The 26,770-nt window shown below is 43.6% G+C and overlaps 1 protein-coding gene and 1 long non-coding RNA gene across 8 annotated transcripts in view; one reads left to right on the top strand and one right to left on the bottom strand.

The window, feature by feature from the left end:
• Window positions 1-26,770, bottom strand: part of LOC6500705 (homeotic protein ultrabithorax) — a 71,656-nt gene that overhangs the window by 32,730 nt on the left and 12,156 nt on the right. For 6 of the 7 annotated variants that reach the window (XM_001953725.4, XM_032451765.2, XM_044714305.1 and 3 more), the window contains one exon: window positions 16,860-16,910. The exons of the other annotated variant lie outside the window; for it this stretch is intronic. In XM_001953725.4, coding sequence (XP_001953761.1) covers window positions 16,860-16,910 — 51 coding nt within the window. The remainder of the gene's footprint in view (window positions 1-16,859; window positions 16,911-26,770) is intronic. 7 annotated transcript variants of the gene reach the window in all.
• LOC123257026 lies at window positions 9,910-12,037 on the top strand. The gene is made up of 2 exons (XR_006506933.1): window positions 9,910-10,654; window positions 10,724-12,037. It is a non-coding gene; the product is annotated as an uncharacterized LOC123257026 (long non-coding RNA).

Genomic DNA, 26,770 nt, shown 5'->3' with positions numbered 1-26,770 from the left:
AACTTGATGGTAATTTTGAACAAAGCCATGAAAGCGGCAAGGAGAACCGGCGGTTTCCTCTTTCACTTGTCTGGCTCTTCCCCCTTTTTTTTACTTTATTTTTTATTTTTTTTTTTATAGTGCTAAACAAGACAAAGGATCGCTGATGGATTCCATACAAATTAAATGCTTTGTTTCAGCTGTATTTTCGGCACAGACAACATTTCATTTCGAATTCATGCAAAGCATGTCGTATTTATGAGGTCGCGCACCCAGACCCCCGACAGGACCAAGGACCCAGTACCAAGGACAATTAGAGTGTTTTGTCTGAAAGCACTTCCGCGGCATCTTGAGTGTCATATCCGGAGTGTCCTTCGAGGGGAAATACAAATTAGTCGGGCTTAATCTAAGCCATCGGTTGTTAAATTCCGCTGTTAATTAATCTGCGAAAAGTAATTTATTTATACTTTTTGCTCCACCATAAATCCCCAACAATTTATGCTTATTGCCAATTTATTGCCAGTATCTATAAAGGAAAAAAATGAATATATGTACTCTGGGTGATGGGAAAAACATCCATCGAGTTCAAACAATCAACGCCATTGTCCAGGGCCCCTCGCTTTATTTTCGACCGACTCCTTTTTTGTGGCCCGATATTGGAGAATTTACTATCAGCCACTGTGGCAGGACGGCAAAAAGGCTGCAACACAACAATTGAGCCCGGTCGGTGGCAAAAATCGAAATATTATTAAGTCCCAAAGCTGCACTTCAATTAAAATGCATTTTCACAGTTTATGAGCTTAATCTCATAAACAATTTCTGCATTGTGGCCGAGTGTTTCTTTTTGAAGCATATTTGCGTTGATTTTTAAAGAGTTTGTTGCAAGGCTCTTATACTCTTGCTACTTATAAGTGACTATAGTTACTGGTTCTAACCATAATGCCCAATTTCAGCCACTCTCCTTGGCTAATTAAGCCGTTCCACCTGCTTTTTGGTGTATCTTTTTGTTCGCTTTTAATAACTTTATAATGGCGTGTTGCATCACGCGCCACAAACTTCGTGTGGCCACGCCCCCCAGTGATGGGGGCACACCCTGTCCCGGCACCCCAAAAGGCTCCCCCCATGATACTCCCCCGCATACGAACCGCGTCCATCGAAAATCCCAAAGAAACAGCAAACAATTGCAAAGCGCGTGTTTGTTTGTTGCTGCAGTTCGTGCGATTCTTTTTCGGTTATCGCCGATTTTCAATCTATGCGCATAACTCAAGTGCAGCAGCAACAACCAACACCCAACAGCCAACAACCAACAGCAACAACAACAACAATATATAAAAACAACAACAAAAGAGGCAAAAACAACACCAGAGAGCCCGCATCATTGGACCGGGTCGGAGGCATATGTGCAACTTCCGATGTTGGTGTTGCCGCTGCCGCTGGGAGCTTAACTGATGCCGATGCTGGACCCCATCAAACTTGGCAATAGGCAACAAAGGAAGCAACCAAAAAAAAAAAAGCAACCAGAAACAAAAAGGAAAAAATAGAACAGCAGCAACAGCGAAATAATATCGGCAACATTTTATTGCCCTCTGACCTAGAGGATGAGCAGAAAAAAGGGCACGACCTGCTCAAATTTGACTCTGAACATCCTGCCGGACTATCGCAGGATCTCTACCCTCTCTCTTACACTGTCTCTCTCTCTCTGTTTTGCGCCTTATCGCCAACGTCAATAACCCAGGACACCCACCCACCGATCCACCCACCCACTTTCAAGGCCCCCACTCGTTCTCGCCTCCATTCATATCCTTGTGCGTTGCCTCGTTTTACTGCAAAATTTACATCCTGTACTGCTGATGGTCATTTTACTGTTTCCGTGTGGGTCGTGGTGTGGGTCACCCCACTGGCAGGGGGCGCTTTCGGGCCAGGCCAGGAAAACGACTCTTGGCCAGCACTGTGCGCATATGAATATTTTGCAGCAGGCAACAATAAAATCCATGACATCATAAATATCGATGCGTTGCCGTCGTAACGAACATTTTCGGTGCGGGCTTAGCTCCATTCATTTCGACCCCCAGAGGGGGCAGCAGAGGGTTAAGCTGAGGGCGGGAGGGAGCTGGGACTGGGTGTGTGTGTGTGTGTGTGGGGTTAGGCACACCCGCAGCAAGGCGTTGCGCGATAACTCGATAATTATGTCCGCTGTTGTTTATTTCGCACATCGATTACAATGCCAGAGTGTCCCAGGCCGACAGATTCCGGAATTTTTGGTCATTTCGGCAATTTTCGGCCATTTCAGAGGTGGCCGAGGTCAGCTCTTCCAAGGGGGCAGTGACTGGGGGGTGGGGAGTTCGAAGGGCGGGTCAGGTACTCGTATATACATACGTCACAGTCGCAAGTCCTGTGGAATTTACAAACTTCACTAGTTCTGCCACAGACAGAGAAAATGCATAGGATGTGCAATGATATCCTAGCCAGAAAAACACGGTAAGAAATTATTATAATTAATAACTAATATTAAATAAATAAAATAAAATGAGTTAAAAGTTTTTAATTGTTTGATATTTTATGTAAAGTTTCACTTCCATCTTTTACAGATATTTTAAAAATAAATATTATTTCCATTTATTTTTTCTCTGTCTTGTGGCATGCCCCATATCCTCAAACCCCTCTTCAGGTGTGGAGTACGTTGTCTGGCGTCGCTCGCTTCTCATAAGTAAAACGCTTGTGAGCAAAGTTTTATAAATTATCCTTGCGAGAATCCTTATTTATGGCGCGTGTGCAATTTTCATTTTATCGCAGTAAAAGCAAAGTTAAGTTAAGCTTCTGCCGCTCCCGTTTGCCAACTTTTGCCCACAGTTTGCAAATGGAGGCGTTGCACCACCCACTACCACTACCAAGCACCACCGACAGCACCACCATCTCTTCCCTTTCTCCCAAATATATATGTATCTACGGTTCTTACTCACTTTTTTTTTTATATTTGTGCCGGCGAACTTCAATTGTTCAACAGCCAACAGCGGCAACAACAAGAATAGCAACAAAAATCGGGACACCAGGGGGCGTGGGTGGGGGCGGCTTGGCTCTTAACTCGACTTGGCTATCGTATATTGCACAAATGTCTGCCCAACAATGGGCCAAAAAGGGTTAATACTATATTCTTAATACAAATCAAAGAGAAGTCTTATAAGAAGGACTAACTAATAGGTGTGAGAATAAGACACTTTTTATTTAAGGTCCTTCCTTGTGACCCATCCTTTTAGTCAGTGCCCACTGTACTGTGTCTCGGAGGGGCGTGGTGAAGGGGGCGGGGACCTGGGGGGATGTTGGTACGTCGGAAGAAGATCTCTCGTTGAGCTGCCAAAGTTTTTTATGGCCTGCATATGAATATTATGCGCTCGAGTATAAAATGTTGTTGGCCACACTTCCTACGTTTCACTTCCTGCACTCGAGCTGCATCCCCAACAGCCAAGGCACACACACACACACCCACAGATACAGATGCATCCATATAGATACAGATACATCTATCTGCAGTCGTATCTATACATCTTGAAGCACACAATGCCAACAAAAACAGACAGAGAGTGGGAATGTATCTTTGCGCTGCCAGTTGAAACTTAAAGGCTGAAATTTAACTTGAGGCAAGAAAATCCTTCTTCTTCCCTCTTAGCTTAGTTTTTTGGTGAAAAGTTTTCTTTGTTTTCCCCAGGCACTCGCCCCGCCCCTCCTCCCCTCGGCTGGGTTGTGTGCAAAAAATATTTAGCTAGCAAAGTTTTATTGGCAAAATCTGTTTATGGCTTTTGAATTTTAATTAGTTTACATTACGTCGAAATGTTGCCGCTGCCTCTTGCAACAAAAGGGGCAAACACAGACACAACCAACACACATAAAGATAGAGAAACAAGCAGAAGAAGAAATAGTGTCCTGGCAGCCGAGAAGAGTTTTCATTACTATTTGTCTGCTGCCTTTCCGCACAGCAGCCGCAGCCGCAATTTTATGCGCAGGATACAAATGTACATGAATAACTAAGCAAGCGCCGGCACAAGGAGTGCACCAGTCATGGGCGGGGAATCCTGGGAGGGGGGTGGTGGATTGGGGGCCATGGGGATCAAGGATAGGGTCCTGTGTACAGAAGCCCCAGAATCCGAATCAGAATCAGCGGCAGCAGCAGCAGCAGCAGCAGCAGCAGCGGCAGCAAACTTTGGCGCGACGTGCCTTGTTGCAAATTTTAATTCGACAAAAACATGAAACTCGAAACAGCTATTGGGATGTTGTTTGCCGGCAAGTTTTCATTGAGTTTTGTATCTGAGAGGCTGTTATTGTTGTCCAAAGAATAACAAAATTAGCTGATGTATGTAATTATTTGTATGAGCAAAGTTGGGCCACAAAAAATTGGCTTTTAAATGGATTAAAATGGATAGCTTCTCCAGCGACCTTCTCTATCTCCGGCCACTTTCGACTTTAAATTTAAATCTGATGCCCGGGCCATAGAATTTAATGATGAATTGCATTCGCGTATTTGGTGAGTTGCTAACGAGAGTTGCAGCTGCATCCGCAGGCGGCCCAAAAATGGCGACTTGTTGACGAGCAGAGACCTTTATTTTAGCCAGGCTTTGAGGCAGTGCAGCCAAGCAGCAACTTCGGGAACAAACATCGGACTACAAATAAAAAGGAGGCGAATTAAATCAGCGCTTTTTGCGACTGTTTTTGCTACTGTTTTCAGTTCATTTTCAAATCGTTTCGTTTGCTTTGTATGCAGTTTTATTTAATTCATTTTTCACGTTTTTTTGTAGCTGCTGCTGCCGTGGCTGATGTTGCTGATGTTGCTGCTGTTGCTGTTGCTGCTGCTGCTTCAGTTGATGTTGCTGTTGCTTTTGTCGTCGTTTGGGGCTGCAAATGTGCAATTAAAGAAACAGGTTACACGTCCATAAATCTTGAAATGCTGGCGACGTCGTCTCCATCGTTTGTCGCCATTGCAACAACAATGTTGTTACTGTTGCAGTTGCAGTTGCTGCCGCTGATGTTGCTGCCGCAAATGTATTCGTATTCACATGTCTTAATGTTGACAGCATTTTTGTGATTGTCTGACTTATTGCCAGCCGATGGATGACAAATAAATTACGTGCACTTTTTTATTTTTTGTGATTCGGCTCTTTTCTTCAATTTTTTTTTCGATTTTTTTTAGTTGGCATTTTTCCGTTTTAGGTATCTGGTATCTGACTGCCACTGCTGCTGCTGCTGCGTTAATGGCTTTGGTAATTACTTTTAATTGCCATTGTAAAGTTTTTCGCATCGCAACCGAAAATGGCAGCAGCCCTGACCACTTGACTCGCGACTCGACGACTCGCGACAGATTGGCCTGAGACATTGGCGCCAAGATCGATAGGTTGTCTAAAAATAGGCTATAAACTGCACCACTTGTCCTCGAATCGGTCGTTAAATCGATTTAGTAGCAAGTGCTAATCAAAGCCAATTCGATTGAAATAAACAATAATTAATTCAGCCATTATTAACGCAGAACATTGCTCCAACACTTGCATGCTGTTTTTTTTTTTAATTTTTCGTTTAAAACGCTTAGTGACACTCACACGCTGGCCGGACAACTCAATTGCCGGATTCCTGGCATGATTATAACAAATAAATTTTAATTATGCATCTCACGATTTTGTACACAATTTGAATTGGGTTGACAGAGACCGGCGGGGACCACGAAAAACAAAAAAAAAAAACTCGAATTTTTGAATTTTTTTGTTATCTCGCTTAGCTGATGGAGCCGCTGATGGCTTTCAGGTAGTCCCCGAGAAACGTGGAGCCCTTATGTATTCGAATCTACTTGGATTGAAATGTATAAAATGGAAATAAAATAAAAACAAAACCAAAAAAAAAAAAGCAGTCTTGCAGTCGACATCTTTATAAATTGCTCGACGCATAAATCAAACTGCTTCGAAACTTTTGTTTTCGAATTTTTGTGGAAATTCTGCGGGCGTGCAGCGATTGAGATCAGGAGAGGCCTCGGCTACACTGAGCGAAAGCTGCGTACAAGTTTGTCACGAAATTCGTATACGGTTCGTTAGCTGGACATGGCTTTTTAACATGGCTTAAACAATCATGGCGAAAATCACGAAGTCCTTACACCACGGGTTGCCAACTGCTGCGGCAAAGGAAATGATTGCATTTAAAATTCAAACTCGAGCGCGATTCGCGAGTGGCAAGTACTATATAGGAGGGGAGAGGGGAGCTGGTAGGAAAATAAAAAAAAAAAGTCAAGAAGGAAAAACAGCTGAAGTCGGCACAAAGCCATGTCGTCGCCATCGGTATAGCCATCTCCTCGAGTTGGATTTTAAGGCCCGGTCTCCGGTCTTCGGTCTTTGGTCTCCGGACCCCAAAGAGCCCAGTCCCAGGCCATTTAGGCCAACTTAACTCAGCTCGGCAAGCCAGCAAACCAGCAAAGCGGACGAAAAAAAGTCAACAACTGAATAAAAAACATTTTCGAATACAAATGTTGGCATTGCATAACAAACGTTTTCTAAATGAGGCTAACTAAGCAGCGAGCAGAGGCCGGAGCAGAGGCGTGCATATGTTTGAATTGCCGATGACGATGGCTTTTTCCTTGTACGTCCGTTTGGGCCTTTAGACCCCCTTCTCTGTTAAATGTTTCGTGTTTGGCTTCAGCTTACTTTTTTCCCCCCTCCGACTTCGTGGCTTCGACTGCTGGTGGTCTTTGTACATTGTATTTTTTTCCCCTCAACGTTTTTTTTTCGGCTTTTTTTTTTTTTTTTTTTTGCATAATATGGCCACAAAACTAACGGTTAAATGCCTGGTCTGCCGTCCTGGCCAGGCCAAGGCAAATATTTGATTTGGTCTAAAGGTTTTTCATTTGTCGCCGTGTCTCCAACTCTCCGACAGTCCGGGTCTCCCTTCTCCTTTCGACGTTTCTATGACTGATTTAATCAGAAAACTCTGACAAGAGTCAGGAAGTCAGCCATCCGTCCACCGCCAGTCCGTCCTGGGACCCCTTTTGTCCCCCCACCTGTGGGAGGGGGAGAGTGGACATTTTTGTCGACTCAGGAATTAGGCAGGGGGGCGGTAGTAGTTGGGCAGACGAGGCAGAAATAAATTAATTAGAAATCTGATAAGAATTCCACTCGAATTGCGCCTTACTTAATTTGCTTTTTTTTCCCTCCCAGCCTCGAGATCTCGTTCTGAATTTTTTTCTACGAAAATTTAACATTATAGCATTAGCTATAGAGCTGTAAGGACTTCGTCTGCAAGTCCTTTCAGAACTCATCAGGTGAGAGCCCGAGTTTGAATGCAATTTGCCGCACTTACCTGCTGCTATCTGCTATTTGACTTTTCCTTTTCTTGTTATTTGTATGGTTCTTTTTTTTTGTTTGTTAGCCAGCCTCACGGATGCCAACTGCCAGTGGGCCCATAAAAAACTGCCAAATGCACTGGTCCATCTACCTAAATGCCAGCTAAAAAGGACATGGGTAGCGGCACAGTGTGTGTGTGTGTCCTGCAGCCTGTCTCGCAGCATCCTGCATTTTCAACGGAAGGCCAAATTAGCAGCGCTGCCGACACTTAACATTGCACTTTTTATGGCCTCGTTAAAAAATTTGCACACACATTTCTCTCCCCGCAGATCCAAGGCTGAAGACGATAATTTTTGGGAGGAAAAACACCGACCTTGACTTGGGTAAAAAGTTAACGATCGCATCTCGAATGATTTTTTAATGTATCTCATGTGTTGCTCTCATGTTTTGCCTTAAAAAACAGTTCCTTTCGAGTTAAAAAAAAAAAGAGGAAAAAACCAAAAGACAATGTATAAGTCAAGGATAAGTCTAACGATTGTTTTCGGGTCTGATCGAGTTCGAATTCGTGCCGCCAGAGAATTTACAACGATTTCCCGCCGAAATCCCAACTTCGCGGCGAAACATTTCTCATTCTCCTTAGCAAGCACGAAAATCTTGTCATGATCTTTTCGAGGACACGGATTCGGGCTCGGAGAGCACGATTGGATGCCCAGCTGGAGCTGTGGCGTTCTCACATATTGGCCAAAAGGGGTCAGCGGGGTCACTCCAAGTCGTGTCTTCTTGCTTCTCTTTTTTTTTAGGACTCGGAACAACCCGACTTTGTCAACAGCTACAGATAAATAAGTGCCTCTTGGGAAGTATTGGGGAAATGCAATCGAAATGGAAAGATATGAAAGTACTTTTTAAAAATTTTTAAAAAGTTCCATGAACCTCCAAATCACATAATCTGGAAATTAACCGTTTCTTTTTATAATTCCCCAGCGATTAGGGCATTAAATGTGTATTTTTACAAATTCGAATTCCCTCCAACTAAAATCCATCAAGGCCCAAGTCCATAAATATATTTTTCCGGACCAATTAACACTTCTGGCAGAGGCCCATGAATAGTGTTCGTTATTTATTTTCTCCGCCGGCCACTTCATTAAGGTCTTTGGGAACAACATCGAACAATAAATTGTGGGCTCCGATAAATCAGCGAAATGTGACAGAAATTTGATAAAAACAAAAAATTTGGTTTAACTGATAAATAAAAAAAAATGCCTAAGGGGGTGGGGGCGGGAAAAATACAGCGTTTTAATAAAGAATCATAAATTCCAGCGGCGACGACAACAAAAGCGACAAAAACGACTTGGACTTGGAAGATGAGCGCTAAAAATAAATAAAACTATTAATCAGGAGAAGCTGGGCAAGAGCGGAGATGGAAGCGAGTTTGAGTTTTTCCGAGGGGAAAATGAACAGCGTCAGCAATGCGGTCGTAAACAATTTTTAAAACAACTCTTTTTGCCAAGAAAGCGGATGAAGCAGGGATACTGTGGGGGGAAGAAATAATCCCCCCACCACCGCCAAGAGGAAGAGGAAGCCTCGTTGCCTCGACGCTTTGCCAATTGTGGCGCGGTTTTTCAGCTGCTGCCAAGAAAAGCAAGAAAAGCCAAAAGGCAAAAGAAAACGCCAAGTGCAGTGCAACAGGAAAACTCTGGGAAAACCAACAAAAACACTGGGAATAAGTGAGTGAAAGATAGAGAGAGAGAGTGAGAGCGAGAGCCAGCTAAAAAGGGGGCGGGCGGAGAGAGACGGCCATAAGAAATGCCACTTTGCGAATATTGTGTGCCAACTATAAACACTTCAGAGCGGCCATTAAAATCACAGTGAGAGCGAGAGCGCCATTCTCACACACACACACGCAACGCGCGCCATGAGAGTGAATGAATGAACGCGAGAGTACGAGAGAGCAGAATGAATAATGGCGGTGCCCGCAAGACAAATAACCCAGCCCCGTCTTCGCTGGCTCTCTCGCCAGCCCTAGTGCCCTCCCGTTCTGTCGCGGGTCGTTTATATGCTCGCCTGCTTTGACTTATGGGAAATAAATCAGCAGCCGTTGAGAAGGTCCTTGCCCATGTGTGTGTGTGTGTGTGTGTGCGTGTGGAGGGGAAATTCTCAGGTTCACTCTCTCTCTCATGGCAATTAATAAATATTTTATTTTTTTTTAAATAATATCGGCGGCACTTCACATCTTAATTATCGGTCGCATTAAAATCGGTTGCTTGTCAACAAGTTCGTTATAAAATACAATCAGGCCCAAGCTTACTTTGTGGCCGAATTGTTGCAGTGTATCTACGCGCGATTTACGAGCCACAATAAGTCAATAATTTTCGGCCATAAACCATTCGCTTTGTTTTCCAAATGTCGAGAAATGCGCATTAAAAGTATTAAGCACGTCTTCTCGCCGGCGATTTATGTGCGAATCGCTTTCGTTTTTGTTCTCTTTTATCCACACTTTTTGGCTAATCCTGTGATACCTTAAATTCTTACAATAAATATAAATAAAAATATAAATTTAATTTTCTACACACGCGACGAGACGCGACGGCTGCTGCTTCTTCTTGTTTTGGTATCGTTAGCTTTGGTTTTTGCGCATGTTCCGCAAAATAAAAGGATATTACTCAGCTGCAGGCCCAAGTCGCATGTTTTACGAGGGCTGCACAATTTATCGCCTTAAATTCCGCGAGAGAAATGGGAGAGAGTCGGCGGAAGAGTGAGTGCAACTGCTCCTTCATTAACATTTCTATTTTTTTTTTTTTTTTTTTCAAATAATCCAACAAAAAACGCGCGAAAACAATCAATAAAATTAAGCATTTTGGCGAACCCGCGAGATACCAAGAAGCGACTCGAGTGCTCATCGATTTATTTATGAGCCGGTGAAAACGACTCAGAACTCAGAACAGGAACGAAGATACCCAGATACGGGTATCGGGAGAGCGGTAGAGCGGTAGAGTGGCCTCCCAGACCCACTTGAGTGCTTTCGCCGGCCATAAAGCACTCGCTCTCATGCTCCATCATTATTGGCTCCCAAATTCCGTATATGGGTCATTCCACTGGGAATAGGCTGGGACTGCAAAAGGCCAGGCCAGGGAGAGTCCATTATATAATCGGCAATTGAAATTCCGCTTTTGATTTTCGACAGCTCTCAGTTGTGGTTGTTGTTTAAATTACAGTCGACACCTCATCAAAACGAGTGTTTTTCCACCCGTGCGTGGGTGCATGCGATGCATTTTAATTCCGGATCGAAGTATCTCGACATGAGAGGATGCGACGGCATATTGTTGTAAATGTTTGCTACATAGTGTTGCGGCCTGGCCAACACCGATCCCGTAAGCTTGTCTTTTGAGCCACAAAAGCTCGATTGCTCATCCGCTCCGTTGCCTTTTGCCCTTTTCTAGTGCCGCCGACGGCCGACAGATGGCACTGCTGAACGACACTCCACTCTCAATTCTCGACTCGTTCCCCGAAAAGAAACCCAAAAAAAAAGTGTTTGTATGTTTGTTTGTTGGTTTGTGGCGGCGGCCAAGCCTTCGCAGCTATTTTGATTTTTGTTTTTTGGGTTCCCAACACGCACAAAAGCGTCATCATCGTGGTTGTGGAGCACAGGAGGAGCGGTGGGGATTTAAACATGCGTATGGCAGAAATAAAAATAAAAATAAAAAATAAAATCGCACAAATCCGGCGACGAGGGGAGTTGTTTATTTATGAGTTCGCTGAGGTGGAAACACACGAAGCATTCTCAATGAGTCTTCAGTTTATAAAGATTATGTAGCAACTGTCACAAGTCAGCTGCGACAATTTATTAAATGTGTATTTTTATAAACAAACTATTTGTGTTTATCAACGGAATTTTTCCGCTTAAATGTTTCCCAGGAGAATCACTATAATGTTCAATGCCAAAAAATTGGTTATCTTGAGAGTAGGAAACCCACGAGTTCCCCCAGCCGATCTTCAACATCTAACCATATAAAATCTATGGAAAAAGAAACATCTGCCGCACCTCTATGGGGGCCTGCCCTATTTGGCTTTGATGCGACGGCACCCAAAGACACAAGAAACAATAAAGGCAATTATGATTAATAAAATATGGCTGATTATAGAGCCGAGACACATCGGAAAAGGCCAACAGAGCCCCGAAAGAAGGTCACTGATTTTTGCAAGTGTACGGTGATGGTGGGTGGAACCCTCTTCCTGAGTGTGTGTCTGTGTGTGTGTTTTTGCAACTGAAGGCACAATGATAAATGTGCGAGCGAAAGGCACAAAAAAAATAGAAATTGGGTGAATAAATAGCCCAGATTCCGTTGAGCAAGCAAAAAAAAAAAAAGTATAGTAAAAAGGAACTCGAGGAGAAAGCCGGCGCAAGGCAAGTGGAAACAAACACAAAAATTTCGCCGACGGCGAATGCGAATGCGAATGCGAAAGGACGACAAGCGGCTAAAAGCGCGAGCGCTGAGCAGGGCAGAAATTGGGGAAGCCAGGAGACCCGGAGAGCAATAAAATCAACAAACTCCGAGTAGAATCCCATTTATCAATGGCAAAAGGCAAAAGGAATTCGGTGCGGAAAGCCAAAAACACAGTTATGTAGTTTTCTGGCCAGGAGAAAGTCAGGGAAATGGAAACGAGAGCGCCATCAGGGCCAGGATGCGTGAGAGTAGTAGGACTAAGAAAAATAAGGACTAAGATATACATAAATAATAAATAAATTAAAATAAATTTCAGTATTATCTCTCAAGTCTCTTAAAATATATCCTTAAAAGTGTGCTATAAGATAGAAAAAGACGTCTATACCAAAAAGGTAGGAAGTCCTTATAGCCACCCCTTTTAAAGGGTTGAATGGTTAAGTCATATTTTAAATTCCTTTACAGATTGATTTTGTCGTAACATCTTTAAGGTTGAAAACCTCCAAATAATATAATCATTTCGAAAACATGTTCTACAAAATATGCGCATTTGTTGGCCGATTTTGAAGTCGGCTCTCCGCTCAACCCTTCTGTCTTCCGGCACGCAATAGAAATATTAAAATGATATCTGCATGAGGACAGCGACATAAATAAATAATTCTCCTCCATGTCTCTGTCGTCCTGTGTAGCCTAATGTGTGTTTGTATGGCATGCGAAACAAGGATAACATGACTGATTATGTAAGCAAAAGCAGGGCGCCCAAACAAAAGCGAACAGGCAAGCACATTTGGGTCCTGCCGCCCCCCAAAAACGGTCGCCACCTTCTGGCATTTTCCCTTCCTGGGTGCCTTTTTTTTCGGCAGTTTCCCGCAGCAGCAGGTTGAATGGGAGAGAAAAGCGGGCAGTACAAAGGCTTTTCGCATCGCTATACACACCCACTTATTGTGCTGTGCGTGTTTTTGAGAAAGTGGCACAATTTTTACTTTACGAACGCCTAATGTAATAAAGCCCGCCCCACAATCCGAGGCTGAAATGGATGGCCTGCGTTTAGCATTTGGAGCGATAAAGGCAGGAGCATCAGCAGAGAGAGAAATTGCATATCCAAATAAAGATAAATATATTAAATCCCCAAAAAACAAGTTATAATATGCAGGATTGAGTTTCCAAGTTCTGTAGTATTCTTAAAACATCGTAGCCCCCTTTTTTCTCAGTGCCTGTAACAGCATCAGTTGCTCTCCGCTCGAAGCCATAACAAATCTGAGGTTGCCCGAAGGAATGGGAGGGCTTTGGCCATGTGTGCTACTAAGGTGGCCCAAAGCGGGGTCAACGCGCATAAATCAAACCGAAAATTATACGCATTCATCTGCTGAGCTGGCAAAAGAACAAGAAAAATATCTGCCACATTGCCTTCAGGCCGGGTCTGGCTTGGGCTGGGCTAGTGGGTGGGGTGTCATCATCCCGGATCTCTACCATTTTTGGGGGAGTTTTCTAAATGGCGGAAAATATGGGTAACTGTGCGAAATCTAATGGCTACCAAAAATCGATAAAAACCGTACCGAAATACCACTGGAATTTTGTTGTTCACCTGACGGCCTGTGACGGGGTGTTTTAATTGCCTGCGAATCGAATGGCAGTCGCTTGGCATGTTAATGGTAATACTGTTGTCTTGGTTAATGCCAAAAATTATTATTCAAAGACAATGGCCATAAATCATTAATCTGAAGCTTGCTGGCAAGGCACATTAAAAATATTAATAATTAAACAAGTTTTATGATTATTTAACGACTTTGTAATTCTCTACTTAGAAAATCATGCAAAAAGTTCAAGTTTAGAGAGTATTAAGGTGTTCTTTGTTTATTTTGAAAGAAAGTAAAGTTCGGTTATAGCCAGTAAGGAAAGAACAAGATAAACAAAGTAAAAATAACCGGTGTGAGAAAAATTATACACATACAAGAAATACCTACAAGAATATATAATATAAAGTGTATTAGGTGCTATTATTATGGTTAGAATGCGGCTTTTTCAAACGATGACTGTTGAAAGAAACAAAAGGAAGGCTGCCAATTTTATTTGTTTTAGTATCCTTGCCCCAAGAAGAGTGATTAACCGGTTAGCGAGAGTGGATTGGCAAGTTCCCCTTAAACTAAATAATATCAATGTATACCTTGAGATAGAAAACTAAACTGAGCCAACTGGGAATTGGAATTGCGGTCGTACCTTCGCCTGTATCTCAGCATCTGTAAGATACATCGTCGACCAGTGGTTCAAAGTGAGCTGGCCGCCAATTAACTAATTTGCCAAGTCTCTCTCGCTGGGCCAATTAAGAGGACACGGCCAACGACCAGAAAGGGAAATGCACTCACTCGTGAGCTGCAGCCTGTGTGTGTGGTGTGGTGTGGTGAGCTGCAGATAATTCAACTTGTTGCAGTTGGAATTTGTCCCTACCTGAGTGTGTTTACTTAACCCCCACTCACCTGCCGGTGTCAGGAGTCAAGCGAACTGATAATTGCACTAGAATACATACCGTAAATGGTATTGGAATGGCCGGAGAAAACTTTTACACTGATAGTCCTCTGACTCTGAGAGTATCTTGGCCAATTTCAGAAATACTCGAATTCGACTCGAAAATAGAACAAATGGAACAGTTCATCGCTGGGCTGAGCGCTTACCAATTGCTTTGTTTCATGTTTATCCGCAAAGTGGCGCCAAAGTTTATCAACAATTCAACAAATTAAGATACTTTATTGCACATTATTATGTTATTATTGTGAATTGCGTGCCACGCCGTGTGTGTGCATGAGTGGCAGCCGAGTGGGGCCTACGGGCCTACATGCCGCGGGTAGCAGGGGGCGCCGACGCGTCGATCTCGTCGAGACATTTGCTCCACTCATGCTCCCTTCTAGCCCCGATTATAAATAGACCCCGCCCGAATGATAATGAAGCGAACTCCAAAGTGTGTGCAAACATCTGGCCAACAAAACGATCAAAGCCCCAGACAGTAGGGGCACCCATTTACATATCTCGTGTATATTTGCTGGGTTATTAAAAATCAATATGTATCTTTTAGGAAAATCTGTGAAATAATTGATGCCAAAGCTGTGAACCAGGTACCAGGTGGGGCTCGAATAGATTATCTTTCGCTGATTGATCGTATTGTCTTCGCCACAAGTCTCATTATAACCAGATCACTTATTACTTCATGTTTACTTGGCCCCTCCTCCAACTGGCCTAATGGATTACTATAACTATCATTCCAAAAAAAAACGAACAGACAGATACATTTTCCAGACATTACTGTAATCGATTGGACTTTATTCTATTAGCGTCGGCATAATACCCACTTTCCCCTAAAAAACAGCCACAATTTTCTCTATATGACAAAAAATGAGCTGCGGGTGGGTGGGACAAAAAAAAAAACAACAAGGATGTGGGAGGCGGGGAAAACAGAGTGGAAAACCGCAGTCGTAGGAATACATTTTCCGCCATAGACTTTATTAATTTTCTAATGGATTTTACGTTTTCCACAGTTGAAGATTTCAACATTTCAGATAAATATTTATGCGTGGGTGAGGGATGGTGTGGGCAGGGTGGTTCTCAAGGGGCGGATACGGATACAGCTACAGATACAGATAGCGACTTGGAGCGGTGCTTGTTGTTGGCGACAGGACTCTGTGTCCCTTTTTTATAGACAGGAATTGATTACGATTGGCAAAATGGCACTCAGTGGAAGGAAGTTTTGTTTATGTTTGCTGTGGTAATTTATTCGATTGTATAAATTGCCCATAAACATATAGAGAACTGCAGAGCATGCACATATATTGAATATATCCTTCCAAAGGACCCTCAAATGTGTGTTGTCTGTCGAGTGTGTTTGGTTAACATAACTAAAAACAGAAATTAACAGCGATTCGAGTGCCTAAACGGGCATGGTGAACCAGAGTAAATTAAATGTGTGTTTAATTGGGTATGTGGGGGAGGTAGCACTGTACTTTTTACCGGCTCCACTGTACTGTACTGTACTGAAGAGCTGGCGTGCTCCAGGGCGATTCTTGTCAAGTGCAACCTGCTGAAAAACTGCTAACAAAATGATACGCTTTGTAAAATTCGCAGCCAGGCATCACCAATTTTCTCGCTGATTTTCTTTGCGTGCCAAGTGATACTTTTCCTCCTGGCTGGGCGGTTTCTGTGGGTGGCTTTAATTGCTCCAGTCCAACCAAGGAAAACCCTTTCCTTCCTTGACTCTCTGCTACCGAGTGGGGCGGTGTTTGGGTGTTTTGGGTATTCGGTTGGAAATCCGAGTGAGTGAGTGTGAGTGTGTCGGGTTCGAGTTGACAAACTGAATAATTGGCAATTGTTTTGGCAAATTTTATGAGCTGATAATTTCACATATTATATGTACAGAGTGGTTTAATTTATTTAGCCAACACCTATGTATGTATTTTGGGCGCATGCACATGCTAAACTATGACAGACACTGAGATATTCGTGTGGTTGGTAGGTAGATATTCGTAGATTCGTAGTAGGTATGTACAGATACAGACATTCAGTAAATTCTAGGAGTATAGTGGGGTTCTAGTAGGGAGTAGATAGGCACACAACACAAAACTTACAGAGATTTATTGGAATTTGAAAATTTCGCTTTACCTCTCGAACTCTGGCAGGAGACGCTTCCTTTGACTGACACAAAATGAAGACAAACGGGATGATCAACATGATGATGATGTGATGATGTTGCAACATCAACAACAGCAACAACAATCAAACGCAAAAAAATCAACTCAAAATTCAAAGAAGCTCGTTTCAAAAGAGTTTGTTTCTTTTTGGTTTTTTGTTTTTGTTTTTTGGGTGTTTTGTGGAAAGATTCTTGGAGAAGTGGAGCGGACGGGGCTGGGGTTTGAGTTTTGTGTTTGTGGTTTTCGAAAAATCTGTCTGAGGTTCGGTATGGGGACATTCTGGCATTCACAAAATCAAAAGTGAGTTTCAATAGTTTCATCAAAAACGAAAAATGGCTTTGCAACACATATGAAAAGTCAAAATTGAAATCGGGATTTATTACAAAAATACAAAAGAAATCATGGGTGAAAACTATAAGCTAAAGGTACACAAAAAATATACAAAAAGAACATCGACTTACCTAGCCAGTCTGGTAGAAGTGAGCCCGCAAGAGATTCTGAGTATCTCTTACCTGGAATTCAGAAAGAAGATGATGTTTAGTTGCGAAGGTCAAGGACTACAAATGCCTCATGTGTATGTTAGTAAAAAACTCAACAAAAAACTATAATAAACTAGGAATAAATAGTATTAGGATAAAGTATTAAAAAGTCAAAAATAAAAAACTAAAGTTAGAAAAGTAACTTATAATTTGAGTTAAATTTTATTAGTTTGTTTAATGTTTAACAAATAAATAAGTAAAGTTATAACAATACTTTGTATATAGTTGATTATTTGAGGATGAAAATTTCCACTTTTTTGTTTAAAAAAAGCAAAAAATAAAAATCGTCTAAATTGGCGGCTGGAACTATAAAAGCAACCTGACTCCCTACGCACTGAGTTAAGTTTTTCATAAATTCTCGCATTTTGAGCAGCTTGAGGCATTTCGTTTATGCGCATGTAAATAACCCGAAGTAAATCATAATTCTAAGCTCAGCCCAGGGACTGCTGTCCTCCTTCCTCCTGCCCCTCTGAGCTCTAATGCTAATCTAATAACTTTAGCCGTCTCAAGAATTTATTTGCCTCAACAGCAGCGCACAAAATTATGCACGAGGAGCAGACCCTAATCCTCCAGGCCCAAGGAGTTCCCCGAAGGAGGCGGAGGACTGGAGGCTGGAGCGCGTCAGGTGTGCGCATTAAAAAGGAGACGTACCGCCTCCCGCACCTCATCTCACCTGGGTTCTACCGTGGAACGGCAATCTAGTAAAGTTTTAAATAATCGGAAACGACACGACGCACTTGGCGAAAAGTTGAAGCATGTAAAATTTGCATAAATAACAACTAAATGCAACTTGGCGCTGCAAAATGTTGCCAAATGATGAATTGAGCGAAAGACAAACAACGCAGGTGGAGCTGGGTGTGGGTGGTATTATAAGGGTAATTTTGTGGCAGATTGAGGTGGGGAAGTATTTCCTTACACTTCAGCCATTAAAAAATATTTCTTTAAAGGCTTTAAAGCTTTTGGAATGTTTTATAAATATATGTACTCACATTCGCATAGTTTATAGGGATGTCTCATTAGAAAAACTTGGAAAAAATCTATTCTAAAATGTAATCGTTGGTTTTCATGCAGATTGATGGAGAACTTATCCACAAATCGTTTAAGGCATTCCGCTTAAGGATCTGTTAAATAATGGCAAAGTTATAGACATCGCAATGGGCCATATTTTGTGTCCCCTCGAAAATTTTTTTGTTTTTGTTAGAAATGTATTTTATTCATTAAGCGCATTTTATATAAGCGCTTTCTGCTGAATATGCACAGGAAATTGCTTACTAAGGCTTGTGAAATTGTACGTCCATTAAGAATAACAATTTCAGGTGCAATGAAACTCATTTTGAAATATGTTCTGTGACAAAGCGCCACGCCAACTTTCATTTTAGTTCACTCCCATTTTGATTTTTGATTTTGAATGTATTTTTCATGAACTCTGACGGCATTCCACAGCCCTCGAAAGGCCCCCCCGTTTTTTATCCCCCCGGTTGTTGGCAGCCAACTCAATCGACGCGACTTCGTTGGCGTCAAAAATGGGCGTAGCTTGAAAAAGCGACGAGGGGAGGATTCAGGGCGAGGGATTTTTTTCTGTCTGCTGCGCTTTTGTATGCAAATAAATCAGCGGCGCCCCATCATATGTCGCAGAAGGGTGGGACGTGGAGTGGTAGTGGCAGTGGATGGAGAAGGAGAAGGAGAAGGGGGTGCATCAGCCTGCTGCAGTGCGCAAAAACATATCTCACACTATTTGTCATGCTTTTAGATACTTTTATTTTTAAATAAATTGCAAACTCTTTTGCGACAGTCGCCAGCCCGCCCAATATTTTATAATGAAAATCCTCGGCATGCAATCCATGTGTGTGCACTGTTTGTGAACTGAGTGCAGTGGAAGCTGAATGCAGAAACAGAAACACAATTTTCACATTTAACTAAATTTATCGCACAGCAGTTCGGGATTTTCGAATTGGAATAAATGCGCGCCAATGAAACCGGCAGCCAATAAATAAAAATAAATTAATGGCCCGAGTGTTGACTAATTTTTTGTCGTTGTTTTCCCGGCACTTTCCCCGCCATTTCACCCTTTCAACCAGCTCTCTCCCAACTGCCACGAAGTCACTTCGATTGACGGTTAATAAAATTAGGCAAATTCTCTTTACCCATCTGGCCATTAACAATGTCCAAATCCGACCCATTCCCAGCGCCCATTATCTCGGCCCATCTCGAACCATTTGCGATCGCATCCCTTCGATGGGGCGGCACAATCTGTTACTGGCTGCTGGGCTGCTGGGCTGCCAAGCGTGCGAGAGTAAAGTCCCTTTGCCAGGATTTATTATTTTTACAAGATAAATGCAACATTTTACATTGGAATTTACGGGCGTGCGCCGAAAAAAAAGCCCAACCGAAACAGCGCCGGAGGCAAAAACCGGCAGTGGCAAGTCAAAAGTTGGGGTTACAGTGGGGTTATTTGGAAGGAAGTTACTAACAAATAATATTTTATTTTATATAAATATTTTTAATAATAAAATTAGAGATATTGGTGGCACTAGCACTTATATGAGTGGGTTCAGGAGCGAGAACACTAAGCTATCTTGGTTTAAAAATATTTAGATATTATTTTTAATATTTCTTATTCTTTATAACTTTTATAATTAACCTAATAATAACTCCCTTTTCCACTGTACCTTAAAAATAAATTTGTTGTAGGCTACAACTTGTAGCAACAAGGGACCAAGAGGAGTTGAGGCAACAGGAGCAGCAGCAGCAGCAACAATGGCCAGCGGCCTTTTGGCCATTTTCGATAAAGCACATTTAAACAAATGAAAATCCTTTAAACAAGGATAACACACAGAGAGCACGTCCATGCTCGGTTTAACCCCATGACTCCTGGCCACCACCACCCCCATGCCCACCCCCAGCCTTCAAGGACTACCTACCCTCAAGCCTCGTCCTGCCTCGGACTCACTTGAGTGTGTAATTGTGTATTTATTTGCGTTATTTGACAAAATATCAACAAGCACAATCAATCCTCAGCAGTCAGTGGACAGTGGACAGTGGAGTTGCCGGCCCATGGAGGCTGACCCGTCGCCATCCATTGCCCCCTCCTGTCGGGCCACCGGGCCACCCCCTGAGGAGAGGGGGAAATTGCAAATGCTGCCATATGTCTGCCAGGGTCGCCGGCAGAGAAATCCATTTAAATTAAAGCTGAGTTGAGCTGCATTCGAAAAGGCATAAATATCGGTGTGTCCCGGACTGTGTGTGCCAGTGTGTGTGTGTGTTGGGGATGTTGCTAGTTGCCAGTGTATGTGTGCGTTTGTGAACTTTCAATTTGAGCTGAATTCAAATTTAGTCCAGGCCATGGCAATAAAATGTGCACAAAAAAAAGAAGCGTTTGTTGCTCTTCTGCTCTGGCCTCTGCCTCTGCTTTTGCTTTTGCTTTTTCTGGCTCTGAACTTTGGCTCAATTTTCGCACAAATTTACAGACTGCTAAGGCCAGGCTCTCCAGACCCGAAAAAGAATAGAAGGACTCGCCCCGACAGAGGGGTAGTGCAATTGTATCTTATGCAAATTTTCGTAAATTAAACAAAATCTTTGAAAACAGAAAAATAAGTTCCGAATTTATCGACGAAACTTGTGTATCGAACTGGAGTTATGGGCGCAACTTGAAACTCGAACTGAGAGTCCCTAGGCCAGGCCTAGGACCTGCAGGACCTCCAATAACCCGAGCGGAGTAGTTGCTGAAATGCCAGGACGCACAATGTCTGCCTGCCATTCCTCTTTTGTGCGAGTATCTGTGTGAGTTCAGAGTATCTGTGTGTGTGTGTGTGTGTGTATAGAATGCGACAAAGACTTATGGTTTCAGTGCCGGAATTAGAAGCTTTCTCTGCCTGCATTTCCACTGAACACTGCACTTGTTGTTGCTTTCGATGTTGGTGTTGCTGCTGTCGGTGGAACATTTGTCGTCCTTGTTGCTGCTGCTGTTGCCCGTGGCAAAATATATTGCAAATAATTCTCAATATATCGTAAAATGTCTGCTGCTAGTACAGTAAATATGCAAAGCTCGTTTAGCGCCAACAGCGGTGGGATGCGCTCCTGGGGGTGCTCCGGTTTTGGCCAATGGATTTAGGGTATTGGCAACTTTTGGTGTTGGCCAAGGAAAAGGTTTAGGAATAGAGAGCATGTATGAGCTAAAAAGTATGGTTAACCAAATATTATATACCCTTTTTAAGACCTACCCTCTTTTTTAGTTATTTAATAAGAGGTTGGAGTTCACCTCCAACCTCTTTAGACCCACAGTCACGGCCGGGAAACATGTGGCATGCCACTGGGAGTGCATTGACGATGGGTCGCACACTTTGACAGTTAATTTTGCAATTGTATTCCAATGGCAATAAATTTGCACGTCCGTGTTGCCTGGCTCTGTTTGCGTGCCAGCTGATAAGGCCAAAAGCAAACGCATTTGGTGCAGCAGCTAATACGGAATCTAATTAAATTTTAGCCGCATAGCACACACCCACACCTCGGCGGCAGTAACAACTGCCGCTGCAACTGCCACAGCACTCTTGTTGCATACACATTGATCAATTAACAGGCCATATTTTCGACTGCCAATGGGTTAATTTATAAGCAAGTACCAGGGTGCAGCATATAAAGGCTATAAAGCACACATTCTAGCTATTTCTATTTTTTTTATTAAATTTCTAATAACTATTTCTCACACGAGGTAGTTGCTACTTTAAAGGACGATCCGCACAGGACGACAGGGCATGTTGTTGGCGGAAAGGAAGGGGTGGGTGGGACCGAACCATATTGTTAATGGCGCAAAATCCGGGAAGCAAATAAAGCGGCGAGCACGCGACTCTGCCGCATGGCCGACAGGTGCTGCAATGGCCGCCTGTCTCGGCCGGACCCACCCCCTCTCTCTTTCTCTCTCTCGCTAGCTGTCTCTCTCTCTGCCCATGTGCTCGGCAGGGGGTTGCTTCATCCCTTCCGCTCCTGGCTCCTGACTCCTGACTCCTGCTTTGGAAACCCCTGCAACTGTTTCCCTGTGTGCTTGTCTGTGACGGCATTCCCAGGCAGTCGAGGAATGCCAAAAGTGCATTTCTCTCCTCTTTCTTTGTCGTCCCGTCTCTTTCGCTGCCCGAGTCCCCGTCTCTTTCTCCTTCTCGGCTGTGGCTCTGTTGGTTTTGGCCTGCAATTGTTTTGGAAAGAAGTCCCCTCGAACCGTGTGCTAAATGTCAAGTTCAAATGGCAAAGTTCCTCAAATGAAATGATGCTGTGGCAGGATGGCAGGGTGACTGGGTGGCTGGGTGGCAGGGTGCCTGAGGAAGTTGCAGATGAAAGTGCTCCACTGAAATTGTTGTGCCACCTCGTGTTGCTTGTGCTGTGCAGTTTATGATCTGTGAATTTGTTGCCAATTTGCAATTGTTGCTTTAACCGTTTAGTTAATTTGGCCAGAAACTTTTGTGGGAATTCCTAGAATGTGTCTTGATACTCCAATGTTGCAAGCTTAACCTCCTATGACCCCTAGGTGCAGTTTTTAACCCTACGAATTCTCATTATAAAGGTCTCCTTTTTTTTGCAATTTCACTCCTAGGACAGGGACATGAATAAAGTACTCTGTGTGTGTATGTGGTTGTGCGTCTTCTACTTGGGCGCGTGTGTTAAGCTTCACTTGAATGTGATTTATGTGATCCGTTGAGAATTTATGGCCCCAAGTTTTGCTGGCTAACACATACTACTATACTACTATGTGTGCTGCCGCGTGGTGCGCCTTTCTTCCCCCTTTTTACTGTTGTGGCTGCAATTGTTGCCGTTGTCAACGTGCCACCCCTCTCGTGGCCAACCCTTTCCGTTCTGCAAAAGCTGCCAAGTGACACAAACAAACAAAAGAATAATGTATAGTTGGGGAAGCCAACTACATACAACTAACTATTTTCTATATATTAGAGAGCCGAGCACTTCCAGCTGCAGTGGCGCCTCTGGAAGTCCAAGACCCACAATGATTGAATTGTCAACTTTTGTGCTTCCCCTGTGGGTTTCATTTAATCCACAAGGAAAAATATACCTCAGAATAGAAAACATCTACTCAGACACAAGCTTCGATATTAGTTATTCCATAACTTTCATGACGCTTTGATTTATTTTTGAAACCTTTTTATTAAAAGTACAATTTTGAAACCTAATTAAACTTAATTTATTTCTGTGCAATCCTGGCTTCTTGTTGGAACGTTTCGAGAATAATAAGTGCCACCACTCGCTTTTCGCATTCCCCATTCCCCAGAGCCCCAATGTCAAGTGTGGCACTGTCCCCCCAGCCCCCCGGTCTGGCCCATTAAATTATGAAATTGCTGAGCGTCCGCCGCGTTTGCAACTCTAAGTGACATTTGTGTGACAGACATGTGCGCGTGCATCCGTGAGTCCGGTTCGTGTCACACGTGCTCCGAGGCATCCAAAAGATACAGATAATTCCTGCCATTCGCATTCAGTCTCCCCCCCCCCCCTCATATGAAAATGCCCTGAATCTAGCTGGTGAAATTTGCGCCTGCGGGTCAAGTGATTTGTTTATGGCCCGGCCGGAGAGCTCAACGGCTGGCAATTTGTTGTGACATGTGTAAGCGGCAAGGAACAGCAACAACATTGGCCATAACACCAGCAACCGGCCACTCACAACGCAACACACACAACAACAACTCATTAACCCGTGCTGAACTCTGGAGCCCCCTTAACCAAACTGACAGCTACAAAATTGAGTTAGTTAACAGTTTTATACGCCGAGGCGCGCATTTTGCGTGTTTCTGCTGGAATTCAAAAGATACAGATACAGATTCAGGTCCAGAACCCGACGCGATGCAACTGAACCGGGGCGAAACTGAAGACGGTCGACGGGACAGATAACACCCAAGAGTTTCAGGGCCCGGATCCGAGTCTTAAGGCCCGCGACTTCCACCACCACCAACAACAACAACAGCAACACAAAGAGCTCCAAGTGACACTCACAAAATCTGACAGAGGCAGAGGCTTTTGGTTGTACTACAGAGAGAAAAATAAGGTATTGACTTTGCTATTTTAAACATTATTTAATAGTAGCTTAAAGACAAGAGACTGATATTGAGTTATTCAAGTTATGGGCTTAGCTATTTTAATTATTATGAAGCCAAAACTCAACTTGCAACAAGTTATCCTCTCTGTGCCTCGTTGCTGAGTGACTTGCGCGCATGCGCAGCCGTTTTGCTTTATTACAAGGACAAGGACTGGGCTTAAACGGGAAGAGAGGGGGTCTAGAGCGGCACAGAGGGGCTCAGAGGTCTGTTTGGGGCCTAGAGGGACCCGGAGTGCCAGAGGCCTGCCAAGTGACACATGAAAACGAAACGAAAATGACAGCAGCAAGTGACACTTGGCCGGCAGCGAAAAGCAGCAGCAGCAGCAACTGAAGCCTCCGAGGATCGGTTCAGAGTGAGGGGGCGGGTGCGTACACGTATATCTGACCATTGTAATTTCATTTGTAATTAGCTGAATACAGTGTCCGTGGTGCAGCGAGTGTCGCATGGCACAGTGGGTCAAAATAAAGCCAAAAAAGTTGAAAAAAAATGAATATAAAAACTAAATGCCGAGGGTTTTGGTGCGACATTTTGGTGCGGCGTATGCCATATTTTATTTCCATTGCCAAAAGTGTCATGTTACAGAGATTTATGGACGCTGTCATGACGCTGTCTCTGTCTCTATCTTGCCGTCTTTCTCTCGGGGTGGGGGGGAAGAGTGTGTGAGCTCACGCCCAAAAATTTTGGTCATGTTTTGTGTGTTGTGTCACAGACACAACACAACAAAGTTGCGCATAAATACAGAAAAATACTTTTGACCAATTCCAAATGCATCCCATCGCATCGCATCGAGTGCGATAAACAGGGTCTTGGCGTTCGACTTTTGGCCAGTTATCAGGGCCAGGTTGGATCGGTGATTTATGGCCGAAAGTATTCTTGGGCTCTCGGGCCCACCTACCTGTTCTGTTCTATTTCGAAAACCGATAGCCCTAACTTTCTTTTCCAGCCTCCAGTCCCCGAATGTTTGGGTAGCTCAGGTGTCAATACACTCGCATCGCACACGGCAGCCGCAGAGGCGTCTCTTAACCATTCCCAATCCCATTTCCAGTCGCCCCCCTGCCCCTGCCCCTGCTCTGCCCCTCTGCGGTTGGCCTGGCCAAAACCCAACTGACAATGACATATTTGGCTGGCACTTTCATCGTACGTCCATGTTAATATGCTCAGGATTTATGGCCCCAGCTGACAAAGGAAATGGCATTCTGGCTCAATTGTTGTTGCTGGTTGCTGTTGCACGAATGGATGTTGCAGGGGATGGGGTGTGGCGTCCATTTTGTTGCTGCAACAAGGGAAGTTGCATAATTTTTATGGGGACTCGTTAATAGATCATCAATTGAGATTACAGGGAAGTCAAAGGTTCTGATTCGTTTACACACTGCGGTGGGCAGTGGACTCTGAAATTCCTGTGAACTCCAGGGAACGTGACTTTGTCATCGACTTGGTAGGGGATTTGCTGTGAGATTTAGAGTAAGGGTTTTGAAACTATAAATTTCTTATTGTCTGCAGTCTAGACTCTAGAAATTTACTGGAATTTTTGTTCTATTTTAGATGTCTTCCAAGTAAAAGTTTCATATTTTTACTTTACATATTCATATTTTACAAAATCATAATTCCGAATACCTTTCAAAAGCTAGCAACTCGAAAATTATTCCCAAGACAGCTGACCCTCGAATAAATCTCTTATTCGCAGCCCTTAATTCCCAAGGTGATCTCTACCTGGATGAAAACGTCTTAACGCCTCGTCTAATCAGACTCCCATTAGCAGCGACGAATATCGTATACGATATAGCACCTCGTGCAGTATTCCAATTCGAATAGAGGTGAGATTCACTCCGCAGAGAGAGCACATAAATTAGTTCCTCAAGAGTCGGGGCCAGAAAAAACCGGCTGAGCGAAAAGATGATCGATCACCAGGTGAGCAGAAGAGAGCGCCCGGCGAGAGAAATGAGAGAGCGGCGGCGGCGGCATACCTGTGCGCTGAGCAAGCGATGGGTTTTCTCCCTAAGCGTTTTGCATCTTTGGCATTTCAAAATGGGTTCACAGCGACACCCACTCACACACACACACATGCAGACACACACCTGATTCTGACATATTTCGTATCTATGAGATACATTTCATTCGGCTGACAGACTCTAAGCTGTCATGACGTTTTCGGGCTCTGCGATCAGCTGATCATGATGGCCGCCAAAATCAGGTTTCTGCCACAGCATTATTAATCATAACCCCAAAAAGAGTGAGACAGATGGAGCAGAAGAAAGAGCGAGCGGTAGAGCAACTATTTGGGCAACAAACAGTCTTCAAACACCGCTTATTTATGGGCTGAAGCCAAGCCGACGGCAAGCAGTCCGCGACATGCACAAAAGTCATTTATTCCGCGCTCGCCTTACTTTGTGGACTCTGCTTTTTGACCTAGAAAATCAGTAGCTGCGATTCGTATCTCTCAGATACACACGCACTTCCGCTGCCGCTACCGCCGAACCCATAAATTATCTGCACTACATTTTCACAATTCCCCCGGATTCACATAGAAGGGGCGCACGGGGCATAACCCGCTTTTTGGACTCCAGAATCCCTGTCTTATTCAAAAACTTCAAACGACTCGCTGAGTCGCTGAAAGTTCTGCAACCTTTAGCCTTCATTCATTTGTCCGCTGACCAACGCCTCGAACGGATCTTGTGGATCGTCTTGGCCAAGATATTAAATCGCCACCGAGATCATGGCCAGTTTACCGCCGGCATTTCGCGATCT

Source organism: Drosophila ananassae, chromosome 2L (assembly GCF_017639315.1).
Source record: "Drosophila ananassae strain 14024-0371.13 chromosome 2L, ASM1763931v2, whole genome shotgun sequence".
In the NCBI taxonomy this organism is placed as follows: Eukaryota; Metazoa; Arthropoda; class Insecta; order Diptera; family Drosophilidae; genus Drosophila; species Drosophila ananassae.
This window is presented reverse-complemented; position numbering and strand designations above follow the sequence as displayed.